Source organism: Drosophila mojavensis, unplaced genomic scaffold (assembly GCF_018153725.1).
Source record: "Drosophila mojavensis isolate 15081-1352.22 unplaced genomic scaffold, ASM1815372v1 contig_74, whole genome shotgun sequence".
Taxonomy (NCBI): domain Eukaryota; kingdom Metazoa; phylum Arthropoda; class Insecta; order Diptera; family Drosophilidae; genus Drosophila; species Drosophila mojavensis.
This window is the reverse complement of record NW_025318899.1, coordinates 24,525,652-24,538,489: the sequence shown is the minus strand read 5'-3', so window position 1 is coordinate 24,538,489 and position 12,838 is coordinate 24,525,652. Positions and strand designations below refer to the sequence as shown.

General features: G+C 46.3%; 1 protein-coding gene across 1 annotated transcript in view; it reads right to left on the bottom strand.

The window, feature by feature from the left end:
- The window catches only part of LOC6583512 (DNA N6-methyl adenine demethylase), a 111,255-nt gene that overhangs the window by 2,950 nt on the left and 95,467 nt on the right, over positions 1-12,838 (bottom strand). The window contains exons 5-10 of the mRNA XM_044010158.1: positions 6,540-7,013; positions 2,219-4,766; positions 1,907-2,111; positions 1,682-1,845; positions 1,113-1,626; positions 6-1,025 (exon numbers count right to left, since the gene is read on the bottom strand). Of these exons, the coding sequence (XP_043866093.1) occupies positions 6-1,025; positions 1,113-1,626; positions 1,682-1,845; positions 1,907-2,111; positions 2,219-4,766; positions 6,540-7,013 (4,925 nt within the window). The remainder of the gene's footprint in view (positions 1-5; positions 1,026-1,112; positions 1,627-1,681; positions 1,846-1,906; positions 2,112-2,218; positions 4,767-6,539; positions 7,014-12,838) is intronic.

Here is a 12,838-nt window from a genome sequence, read left to right as displayed (position 1 = left end):
GCTGCTGCTGCTGATGTTGCTGCTGTTGCAACTGCTGCTGCTGCTGCTGGTGTTGCTGTGTGCCCAGTGCTGGCGTTGCCAGGTTGTTGTAGCTGGACGTGTAGCCATTGCTAGCGTCGTGCTGAGTGGGCGTGGGGGTCACCGTGGCGGGCGTGACGGGCGGCATAGCTGTGCCTGTTGCGGCTGGAGAAACGGTTGTTGCCGAGGCCGCTGTCGCTGCAGTTGCAGAAGCTCCTGCTGCTGCTGTCGGTGGCGTCACAGTGTGCGCGTGCTGCGCCATCGGCGCCGTGGGCGTGGTCGGCGTGAGGGCCGCACTGCCAGCGGCCATGCCCATGGCGTGGGCCGGCCAGTTGCCGTAGTAGTTGCGCGAGTCGATGTAGGAGCCCGTCTGGTAGTCGTAGGAGTAGGGCGAGTCTAGCACGGTGCTCGAGATCTGGTTGGACTGTAGCTGGGCGTCCGTGAACGTGTCTATCATCGTGGCCATGTTCATGAGGCTCGAGTTCGAGCTCATCAGCTGGTTGGGCTGCCCGCCCGGCGGACCTGCTCCAACTCCTGCTGCCGAGCTGTTGTTGCTGGCGTTCGGATTGCCGGCGTGCTGATTGACGGGCGGCGTGCTGAATGCGCTGCCCGCCGGACTGGGGTTGTTTGTGACGGGCGTCTGGCAGCGTGGCGAGGGCGTCGTTGGCGGCGCCGAGCCCGGCGTGGATGCACTGGAGCTCGACTTGGCCTTGGACTTTGATTTGTTATTGTTGTTGCTGTTGCTGGCATTGTTGCCGGCGCTGCTGCCATTGCTGGCGCCGTTCTCCTTCTTGATGTGAGCAGAGGCCAGGCCGGGCGGACTGCTCTGCTGGGACGACGCTTGCTGGGCCTGCGATTGGGCGCCGTTGCTGGAGCTCTGACTGCTGCCGTCAGCGGCTGCGTCATGGTCGCCATCCGGCGTCGCGGCTTCGTCCTCCTTGCGCTTCTTGCCGTGCCGGCGACAAGGTATCAGCGGCGTGGAGCGCACGCGTACTTCGCAGGGAAATCTACGAGTGGGAGAAGGAGACGGATTAATGCTAGTCACCAACAGTCCGAGCTGCAGTTGGTAGCTCAAAACTCAACACTACACTCACTTGTCCAGCATTTGCACAGCTCCGGTGCGATGCTTATCACGCTGCCCCTCGACGCTCTCGAACTCGTCGGTGCCGTCCATCGTGTAGAGCGGCAGGACGTGGAACTGCTCGTCGTCGGGCAGGTGGGTATCGCGGTTGCTGGGCTTGAGCAGGGCCACGTGAACGGTGCAGCCGTCCTGCATGTTGTGCAGGTCGCGGTGCGAGTGGGCGCAGAAGTCCAGGCAGGCGGTTACCCCCGAGAAGGGCTTGCCCGGCTCGAGGCCGAGCCGGCAGTCGGATGCCTCATGCTCGTACTTGGTCTGATTGTCGTAGGAGCGCGGACACACCTGTTTGAACACTGGCGCCAGCAGCGTGGCAATCAGATTCATGTGGTCCTCGATGGCCGCCTCCTCGCTCTTCACCGACAGCCGGAACTTGCGCACGGTCTTCGAGCGGGCGTACTTGCAGCCATTGTAGTACATGGACCAGCTGCAGCCAAAGCTGTAAGAGGCGCCTGATGACTCCGGATCCAGCCCTGCAATAGCTCAATAAGTAACGCATAACAGTGCGCTGGCGGCAGGTGCGCTTACCTTGGCAGGCACAGGTGCGATTCTCATTAGTCGCGCAACGGCGCGTCGTGGGTAGCCCGAACTTGTTGAGCTTGGGTATGAGGTTCACATAGGCATCGTCCGCCTCCTTGCGCGGCATCCCATCCCAGGCCACCATGCATACGACAATATAGGCGGCAATGCACCTGAAACGGGACTCACGTTGCACTCACACTGCTTTCACGGCTATGGATGTGGCCGGCTTACCTGTGACCGGGACGCTTCTTGACAACCACAAGTATCTTCTCCTCGGGATCGGCGCGCCTGATCACCCACTTGGCCACCGGGCAGCCCTGACTGGTCTTGCCCTCCTTGCCCGTGTAGACGATCTTCTCGATGCGCAGCTGACGACCCGTCAGATGGCACCGTTCCTCGAACTCCCGTCGCAGCTCCATCAGCGTAGATGCGGTGCCTATGATGGACGAAACAATGATTAGGTCAAATACAAAAGGCTTCCCACAAATTATACTTCAAGGAGCCACCTGCTCCACTTCAACTAGTCTTAGCCCTTTTACTTACCCAAATGCGTATAGTAAGTGCCCGGCTCGGGTGGATTCTTGTCGGACTGGAAGCATTCGCATTCGGGTATCTCGGTTTTGTTGCCCTTCTCGAGGCGATCCGTCGTATCGAACATGGGATTGATCTTCTCGTGCTTCACAATTATCTCAGGTATCTCCTCCTGCTTTTGCTTCTTCGTCTTGGCCTTGACGCCATTGTGCGCCTCGGCCAACTCATCCTCGTCCAGGAGCTCCTCCTTGGGCTGAATGCTCAGGCCCAGGCACGTGCCGCCCTTGAGGTGCTCCTCTGTGGGTGGCCGGGTGCCGCCTTGACGACAGCAGGAGAAGCCATTGTTCAGCGGCTTACCCTCACCGAGATATGGATAGCCATGGCCGTGGCCGTGACCATGGCCCAGCATGCCCATGTCGTCCAGCTTGGACTCCAGCATGCCGTGGTGGCTGAGGTGGGGCGGAGGCGGTGGTGCTCCATGGCCCAGCGCATAGCGATGAGCCGGAATGGGGTACGCGTGCGCTGGTATGTCCTGCTCGTAGTTGGTGGGCAGTGGTATGATGCTGTTCGTGTCCGGCTTCCGGTCCAGCTCCAGCATGCTGTTGCCGTGCCCGTGCCCGTGGCCGTGGGGCGCGTGGTGCACAGAGTTCGATGGCAGCTTACCACGGCTCCCGTACGCCGCTGCTGCCTGATAGCCGGGCACAAAGCTCTGCTGAAAGTTCTGCTGGAAGCTGCCGGCTCCTGCGCCGTAGTACGGCGAGTTGTGGTGGTAGCCGGCATACTCCTGCTGGTGCTGCTGCACCGGCTGCCCCTGTCCGTCGTTCTGGCAGAAGTCGGCATACTGAATGAAGTTCTGGTAGTTACGCTCGTAGCCCTCCATCTTGTTGGGCTGCCCGCCTGGCGGCGGAGGGGGCAACAGGCCCGGCTCCGTTTTGATATATTGGCCGTGGTACTCCTGCCCGCTGCCCGGCGGAGGCGGATAGTGTGCGCCCAGGGCCTTGAGGCCTCCGCCACCCGGATCGTTCGCATTGCGATCCCTTTCAATCTCAGCAGCCGCTGCTTCTGCGGCAGCGGCAGCGGCGCGGCTCGCCTTGCTGCGATTCCGCGACTTCTTGGGCTGAGGCTGCACCGGCGGCTGTATGGGCATGGATGGTGGCTGGGGCGGCTGCTCCGCATGGCTGATGGTCATGTGCTGTCCTGGCTGATGTTGCTGCAGCTGCAGCTGCAACTGATGGTCTGTGCCGGCGTAGCCGCTGCCCACGCTGGGCTTCTTAAACGAGTTGGCGTGGTGCGGCTTCCAGATCTGATCGCCACCACCTCCGATGGGCTCGGCAGCGCCCAGCGGGGGTGCGATGCTGCTCGAGCCGTTGGCGCTCAGCGCCGTGTCGGGCCGGAGATGGTGGCTATACGATAAAAAATGACCGGTTTGCTGTTGCTGCTGCTGCTGCTGCTGCTGCGCGGCAGTTGCGCCAGCTGTCTGGCCTTGCAGCTGAATGTCGGGCGGGGCATCCTTGGAATCGCTCTTGCGCATGATCATCGACTTGATGCGCGTATTCAGATGCAAGCGTTCGCCCTGACCCTGCGCCGGGTAGCCGTCGTTCGTCAGCTGCTGCTGCTGTGCAGAGGGCGGCTGTTGCTGTTGCTGCTGCTGCTGCTGCTGCTGCTGATTGCTCCAGTTCCAGTCCTGCATGGGCGGCGAGGCAAGATGTGGATGTGTCTGCTGCTGCTGCTGGGGCTGCACGCTGCTGCCGTACGGCTGAAGGCCGTTGCCGTTCGGTGATTGCGGCACTTGACTGGGCGACTGGGAGACAAGGCGTGGCTGCTGCTGCTGTTGTTGCTGCTGTTGCTGCTGCTGTTGCTGTTGCTGCTGCTGTATGAGGCTGCGTGTGGGGGATGGCGGCACCGTTTGGGGCTGCTGCTGCATGGGAGAGCTGGCTGGCTGGGAAACCACCGCATTACCAGGCCCAGTGGCTGTGGGCGTGGCTGCACCGCTGGGCGTTGCTGTTGTCGTCTGTTGTTGTTGTTGTTGTGGCTGTTGTTGTTGCTGAGAACCGCTGAAATCGCCTGGATACCCGTTACAGTTGAGTGAGCGCGGCGGCACGCTGCTCACCCGCGGATATCCAGGCGTGTCGTTTCCCGACATGCTCTTGCTCAGATCGCCGCCCAGATGCTGTTGCTGCTGCTGCTGTTGCTGCTGCAGGCCAACTGCTGGTGGCGCCGGCGCCGTAGACACCTGCCCGGCATAGCTAACGCCGCCCGGCGGAAAGCCCGCCGCGACGCTCTGCAGACCCACCTGGTTGATGGGCGCACTCGAGAGCTGCTGGCTTTGGAAATCGTAGCGCTGCACGGGCGCACCGTACGGGGAGCGGCCGTAGTTGGGATCGAAGCCGAGACCCGTCTGCACGTAGCCATTTGATGGATAGGCGTAGGACTGTGTCTGGAAATCCAAGGAGTTGAGTGATGTGATGGCTGGAGTATTCTGTGGTATTTGCTGTATGAACTGGTTCTGCCACCCCTGTGACGGATCCGCCTGCCATGTGGGATAGAAGGCCATGGGTGCCTGCGGGAAGAACAATTTGTATATAGATTATATGTGAGTAAAAACTAGTTTATAATATTGTTCAATGAGGATTATTAGATTACTTATTCAGTTAACAATTCTCCCCAGTCATTTTTCAAGACGAGATTTGAGCTTAATCCATGTAGGTAAATTCTTTCCCATGTAGATACAGAGCTACCTCTTAGATATTTTCGCATTCTTAGTCTGACTATGATTTGATTGATCGCATATTCAAGTAATATTTATTTCTAGTCTATTTTCAAGACAAGATTTCGAAATCGATTTGAAATACAATCTATATCTACAGTATTTCCATATTGGGAGCGATAATATATGTACATGTATACATATATATAAATATTTTTATCATATTAAGAAGATGTTGGATCGGCTATTCAGTGAAGACATTCTCAAGTCCTACAAGTCTACATAAGTACTTGTATATGCTTAACATTTTCGTATTTAGTTAGTTATTCACTGTCTTTCCTAGTAATATAGAACATATCCACGCTCTATTTCACATGCCCTACCCTTTTACCTATTATATTTTCGCACGAAACAAACAACACCAGAAATGTAACCCTGCCTGGTTTCATATTTAGTTACAAACTATTAGGCAAACCTGATTATGATATAGCTCAAAATATGTAGTTAGCAATCGACCAACCCACTTTGGGCCCTTAGGAGCCCTTCCTCTTCCTCTCTGTCGCTCTCACTCTCGCTCTCTCCCTCTCTTACCAACCCTTCACATAGGCCATCATCAGGAGCTGCCTGTTAAAAATTGCTTTTCTGTTTCCGTTGTTTTTATTTGTTCCTGTTGCTGCGGGGCGTAAATCAAATAAGCCGCACCCCAATTAGGCGGCATATTAATTGGCCCCGGCTTCAAAAACAAATAAACGCACAGAAATAATATCTAAACAAAACAACAACAACAACAACAACAACCGCAATAACAACTATAACATGCCAAATATTTATGGCATTCAACTCCGGCCTGCGCTTGGAATTAGACTACAGCATTCGGGTGTCGGAATTATGAAAGTGAAAGTCGTGAGCATGCCGAGGTACACAAACTGACAGCAGCCACTGTCAGATACACAATAAAATCAAATAAACATATATACATATACATATGTATATATTTATTAAAATATGAAATATTCAAATTTTTATTTTATTTTATTTTATTTTTTGTGTGCTGGGGCAAGTTTTATAGTCCATTTGGCTTTGAGGTTGTGTTTAATTTATGTTGTAAAAATAGACTGTATCTGTATGTGTGTGTGTGGAAATGTGCACCTGGTGATGACAGCTGCTGCTGTTGTTGTTGCTGCTGCTGTTGTTGTTGTTGTTGTGTGGTTTGCGTTTTATTTTTGAAAGCATTTAGCAATCATTGATAAAAATCGAAAAATTGTTTATGAATGAACACACGTCTGTATGTGTGCCTGTCTGTGTGTGTGTCTGTCTGTGCCTGTCTGTGGGTGTGTGTGCGTAGTTTGCTTTTGCGTCCGTCCCTCTGCACAGCATTTATTTGCTTTCGTTTCGTGTGCACAGCTGCAGCTGATTGGACGTGTGTGACGTATACGCAATGTTGGCCAGCGGCGCTATTGAGTTTTAATTTATGTTATTTGCCATTGTTGTTTTTAATTCATTTCATTTTGCAGCAGATGAACTGATTGAAGGTCAATGCTCGTTGCTGTTGTTGTTTTAATTGGAAATTCCGATTGCAAACAGAAAAAATAGTTTGAAACTGTTCGATGTTTTGGGTGTACTCACCATGGGTTGCTGCGGTTGATCCTTCATGGTTTGTATTTGTGCGGTTATTTGATGTTGCTGCTGGTGCAAATGTTGCTGCTGTTGCTGCTGTGCGTGCTGCTGCTGGTGATGCTGCGATTGATGCTGCTGCTGCTGCAAATGTTGCTGCTGATGGAAATGCTGTTGCGGCTCCGGCTGCTGCTGATAGTGCTGCGACTGCTGTTGATGTTGTTGTTGAAGCTGCTGCTGCGGCTGCGGCTGTTGCTGGTGCGACAACAATTGCTGCTGCAGTTGCTGCTGTTGATATTGTTGCTGCTGCTGCAAGCTGCCGGCGGCTGCAACTGTTGCTGTTGTGGTATTTGGCGATTGCTGCGGCAACAATGTTGCTGTTGCTGGCGCTGGACTTAGACGCGGCGATGTTGCTGATGCGGCTGCAATGCCAACGGCGGATGCATTCAGTTTATTTGCTTTGGTGGAGGTTTTGCGGGCGCGTGACTGCAAATAAAATACAAAAGTTGACAAACTGTTAAAACGCATTCAGATATCTGAGCAGAGGCAGCAATAAACAGTTGTTGCATTCGCTGCCCTTGTCGCAGCTTTATGGGCGGCTGACCTTCGCAACGGCAGAGTTTGTGCCTCGAGTTTTATCACTGTTTGCCCAGCGGCAATGCGTTCTACTCGAAGCCCTAATTATGCAATTGCCATCGCAGTCTGTATTGCTCCGAGCTGTTCTACTTAGTGCTGCAATTAGTTGAATAATTTGATTTCATTTCTATAATTAAGGAAATTTGTTGTTAGACGCGCAAATATTTTAATTGCCGCACATTCAGCTGCAGTCTACCCCCTCTCGCTCTCCCTCTCCTTCTCCCTCTCTCACACTCGCTCTTGGTATAATTTATGCTTGCAGCGGACACATAATTTCGACTTGTTTCTTTTTTTCGAGTCTGCACGCCGGCAACATGTAAAATTTATGTGGCCAGCGATTTATGTGCAATTTATTTGTGCAGCCGAATACATAAAAAAAAAACGAGCATGGCAAAAATGCAGCAGCAACAACAACAATGAGAAATAACAGCTGCGGTTGCCATTTATTGTTGTTGTTGCTGCTGCTGCTGCTGCTGCTGCAGTTGCTACTTGGTCTAAAATATGTTGCGCGCACCATTAAAGGCTCTGGCAATTTATGTTTATAAAAGACTTTTGTCGCTGCTTCTCAGCTATTTGTATTTGATAGCTGCAGTTGCAATTCTTACTCAGCGACGTATGCTTACTTCTTTAATCGAATACCAAATATTTGAGATATTCTCCAAAAGAGTTTAAGGCTAAGAAACTTCTGGAATATTAATTCAGTTTACACTGGCTCATGCAGTAAATTGAAATAGTTAAGTATATTAAAGGATAGAAAAGGATGGGATAGGATAGGATAAGTTAGGATAGAATAGTTAGGTAACTAGGATAGGATAGGCTAGGAGGGGCTAGGATAGGATATGTTTCGATAGTTAATATATAAATTGTTGTTTAACTATATACTAACTATCCCTTGCTATCCTATCCTCAGGATAGTTAATATATATTATCCTTTACTACCCTTAACTCTTTCATTTCTCTTTGGAATATAACTAAGTCTGCTGAGTGAGTTGATGTATAGAAGCAGCGTTCATCTCTTCCATTAATTATTTCACATAATCACTATTAAATATAGTTTGAAATTAAGAACGTATAGATTTTCTTTTTTTTTATAAATTGATAACTATTTATCAGAAATTATTTACAAATCAACATGAAATGTGTTGGCATTTTATTCTAAATGCTATCATAAATAAATACATACGCATTATAGTATATGTGCTTGTATTTAATCTAATTTTTGTATAATCTACTTATATATATGTTAATATATAAATCGTTACTAATTGTCTTCAAGAACCACTTCAGTTTCTAAATTTGACTCATTCAATCGATTAATCAATTTCGTTCGAGTTTCAATTTCGTTTTATATACTTGGCCAATGCTCTGACTGAGACTGATAATAATTTCGCTCCAAGTGGAGGTCTTTATCAAATCGCAATGTAATTGGTCTAATTGGAGTAAGCAGAATTTAATTCTTGAATTGGAGTCGAAATGCTTTTGGCTTTTTAACTGCATAGTTGTGTGTGCACAGATTGTCTAGTGATACGGATTGGCCAATTAAAGAGGCTTACTTCTCGAATTTGCGCAGACAACAATAAATAAATGTTGCACAAACAGACAAACAGACAAACAGAAAGTCTGCATAGAACAACAAACCAAATCGTTTGTGCAAATTGCCAGCAAAAATATGATTTATATTTTCCACATGTGTAAAATATTTTCCCAGCGTGTCTCTGTGTGTGTGCGTGTCTTGGCCAGCATAATGCAATGCAAACACAACTACAACAAGGAGCCGTCCAATTGGCACTCAAATGCCTCTCGGCCTCAGCTGGTGACAAAGCAACGAAATAATTTGTGCAAACAGAGTTTGGAGCCATTTATGTATGTATGTATGTATGTATGTGTGCATATTTACCCAAACGGAGTGAAGCTCAGCTGGGGAGGCCCTCTCTGCGAATGCTTTCTAAAAATATTTGCATGTCGCAGGTGCCAGAAAAAAGGCATAAATAAATTACATTTAAATAAATTTGCACGCAATTGAAAATTGGAAAAATTGGCAATTATTTGTGCAAAGATTTTCTTATGATAATATTCCCAAAAAAAAGGCACACACAGACAGACATGTATGTCTATGTATGTACAATATATATCTATTGCTATGGCAATAATCAAGGTACATATTTTTTGTCTCGTTGCACAGTGTTTGCATAGGCCATGGCTAACAACAACAACAACACGAACTACAATTGCAATGACAAACGGGCTTTAGTTATTTATGCATACGTGTAAAAAACACACAAAATGGAAAACTCCATTTAGGCAACATCGAGTGGTAAATACCCTAATTGATAGAAATGTTGCCCAACTCAAATTTGAATTGGAGGGAGAGAGGCAGAGGGTAATTTGTAGGTATAGAAAGCGAAGAAACTCTGAGGCAAAGTTGCGGAAATAATTTAATTAAATATAATATCAATATACATAAATGATAAATATGTAATATCTAATTGAACTCACGAAATGATTTATTCAAAAATAGATAAGAAAATATGGAGAATGAGAGGAGGACAGCAAACCCAGTCTGCAAAGTGAGTTTGCCTTTGAGTATGTATTCGGAACAGATTTCTATTCAATTAAGGTTTATATTCAGCTTGCATATTTCAGCAGATTAAGACGCATAAAGTTGTTAGCATTGAATGATTTATGATTCCTCGAACTCATTTTGCTGACTTGGCAATGCTTAAACAAATATAAATAAATAATTTAATTTTTTTGTTTACGAAATATTTATGTAGACTAAATTGAATATGATTCATTTCACTGGATGTCGGCAAATTTGCGCCATTTAAGAGCTCGTGATCTTTAAAGCTTAATAATACTGGAAGTACTCATCTGCGACTTCAGTAATTCCAGTCCTTTATGCAATTCAACATTAGTTAGGGTATTCAAAACTGCATTTGCTCCACTTTGTACGCAGTTCATAAAAGTTAATTAAATGTTTATGAGCGTCGTTTGTTTGCTTCGCGGCGTTTTTATTTCAATATCGTGTTTTTTCTCTCAACTATTTATCATTGTTCCGCTTGTTCTTCTCTTCTGTTTTTATATTTATTTTTTACTATGTCAATGCAGTTTTATTTATTTGTGGGTAGAGTAAACATCTATAAGGAGGCAAATAGATAGACGCAGATAGAGATTAGTGGCCTCTTATCTTTGGGCGCAGCATAAACTGCAACATGCAACGAACTAAACGTGGCGGCCTTCAAGAAAGAGAGAGAGCAAGGTATAGATAGATAGAAAGAGAGAGAGCTTCTACTTCTCGCTGTGTGCGTCGACAAAAGTTGCTTTCAGTTCTTACAGAAAATAAAATTGCGCGCAGAGCAAACAGCAATTAGTTGTGCCTGTGCGTGTGTGTTTCGATGTGTGTGTGTATGTGTGGGTGGGTGTAAATAAGTTTATTACTATTTACATTGAACTGCCCGCTGTCCTGATAACAGGCAACAAGCCACGAAATAGCATCAAATAATAAAAATAAAAAAAGTAAAATAAAAGGTAATGAAAAGTATTTTTACTTCGACTCGACAAAAGATAGAGCAAGCTAACGGTTTACATAGATAAATGTATTTAAGCATACATATAACCGTAATTTAGAACATTGTATTATACATATTATATTATATGTATTATATATATTATAGTGAGATACGGATAATTCTAAAAAGTGGCCTTCATAAAGATTTAAGAGATTCAGCTTTCAGTATACCTAACTGTTTATAAGTTTACTGCAAATGATTTAAAGATGTCATTAAAATAACGCTCTAAAGGCTTAAACATTTGCCAAATAGATTTCAAACTGAACTGAACTGTAAAAGAAGATATTAAATTCATACCGGAATATACTTTTATAATTAGATATATTATGTCATACAATTAACATACTATAATTATTCCATTGAATTTCAATAACTCAACTAGAAGAATCTTTAGAATTTGCATGGCAAACACAACAACAACAACAAGATAGATCGATCATTGCCTTCCCTTTCTCTCTCTCTCTCTCTCTCTCTCACACACACACACTTTCTGCTGTATTTCTCTGATATTGATAAGAGCGAGGACGGAGCACAATTATAACTAACACCTCGAGCTCATACATGTGTGTGTGTGTGTGTGTGTACCCTGCCATAAATTACACATATAACAGGGTATGCCATATAAATTATTTACATGTCCCCGATGTCAAAGTCTGCTGATAAGTTTGCCGGGAGAAGAGAAACAACAATAAATGAATAAAAATAAAGAAAACAAGGTAAAAAAAAAAAAATCCCACACACACACACATATATGCGGCGAAATGTAAATAAAATATAAATAAATCAAATATTAGTTATCATGTTTTCTCCTCTGCTGCGATATTTATATTCCTCTTTATCTAGGTCTGTCAGTACAGTGAACACCAAGAACCAAGAAATTGAACGCGATATTGCTCGACAAATCAAATATATCAACGTTGCTCTATATAAATATATATATTTATATATATTTATCTTCTTTAATCGATCTGATGTCTATTCTCGCTATAGTAAAATGTTTGTTGTTGCTTCATTGCTGCGTTTATTCCTTCTATTCTATTATCCATCCAATAATAATATTGGTTTAAGTGAGTCAGCACTTAGTGCAGGAGCTGCGATTAGAACAGCATCCAATGCATATCCTTTGGCATATCCTTGTAAATGCAACTGCAGCAGATACACACACACACACACACACACACACACACATACAGATATACCTTTTCAGATTTGCTTTAATGGTATATGCAATTTCTATGATTGTGCTGGAGTTGCCCTTTCTTTCATTCTTTCTCTTCCCTTAACTTGGCTACCAGAGCTCCGTCGCCGTCTCCCTCTCTGTCTTTGACTCCCTCTCCCTCTCCGTCTCCGTCTCTGGCTTCCAGCCGGAGGCAGCTCAAATATTTAACTTGTATTTCGTATTCATGCTAATTTTGCATTTTCCACAATTTTCTCGCCCACAATGCCACGCCGCCTTGCACAAAATGCTGTGTGTATGTATATGTATATATATATATATGTGTGTGTGTGTGTACATTATTATCCTGCAGGCACTGTGTGTCTGGCATTCAGAGCAGCCACCGTTCGCTTCAATTTCTTGCTTGTGGATGGACACTCGTAGCTATCTAACACACACACACACACACACACACATACACATAGTTGAAATTTATGTGTGTGTGTGTGGCGTGTGTGGGGGTGGGGGTGGTAGTGGGGGTGTAATTGTACGTGCTGAGCGTGCGCCGTTGATCTAGCTAAAGTTTCCTTTTTATCCTTTTGCTGAGCTTGATTCTCAGTCTGTTAGCATGTGTTGACGTTTATCTCTCTGTGTGTATGTGTGTGTGTGTCTTTCTATGTGTGTGTGTGTATTTTATTCAATTTAGCTTTCAATTAGGCTGCAATTGTTCGTTTGCTCGCTGCGCTGCCTTGCATTCTTAAACAGCTCGAGTCCCCACAGCTCCGGCTCCTGCTAGACTTTCATCTAAATGTGCAGTCAAATTTTCGTATGGAGCCAAATGAGCAAGAAATGCCATCCGGAAAAAGCAGCGAGTGCTAATTCAATTTGCTGCAACCATTTCAATGTGCCAGCATAATACCCTATGATTCTGGACGATGGACTTGACCATT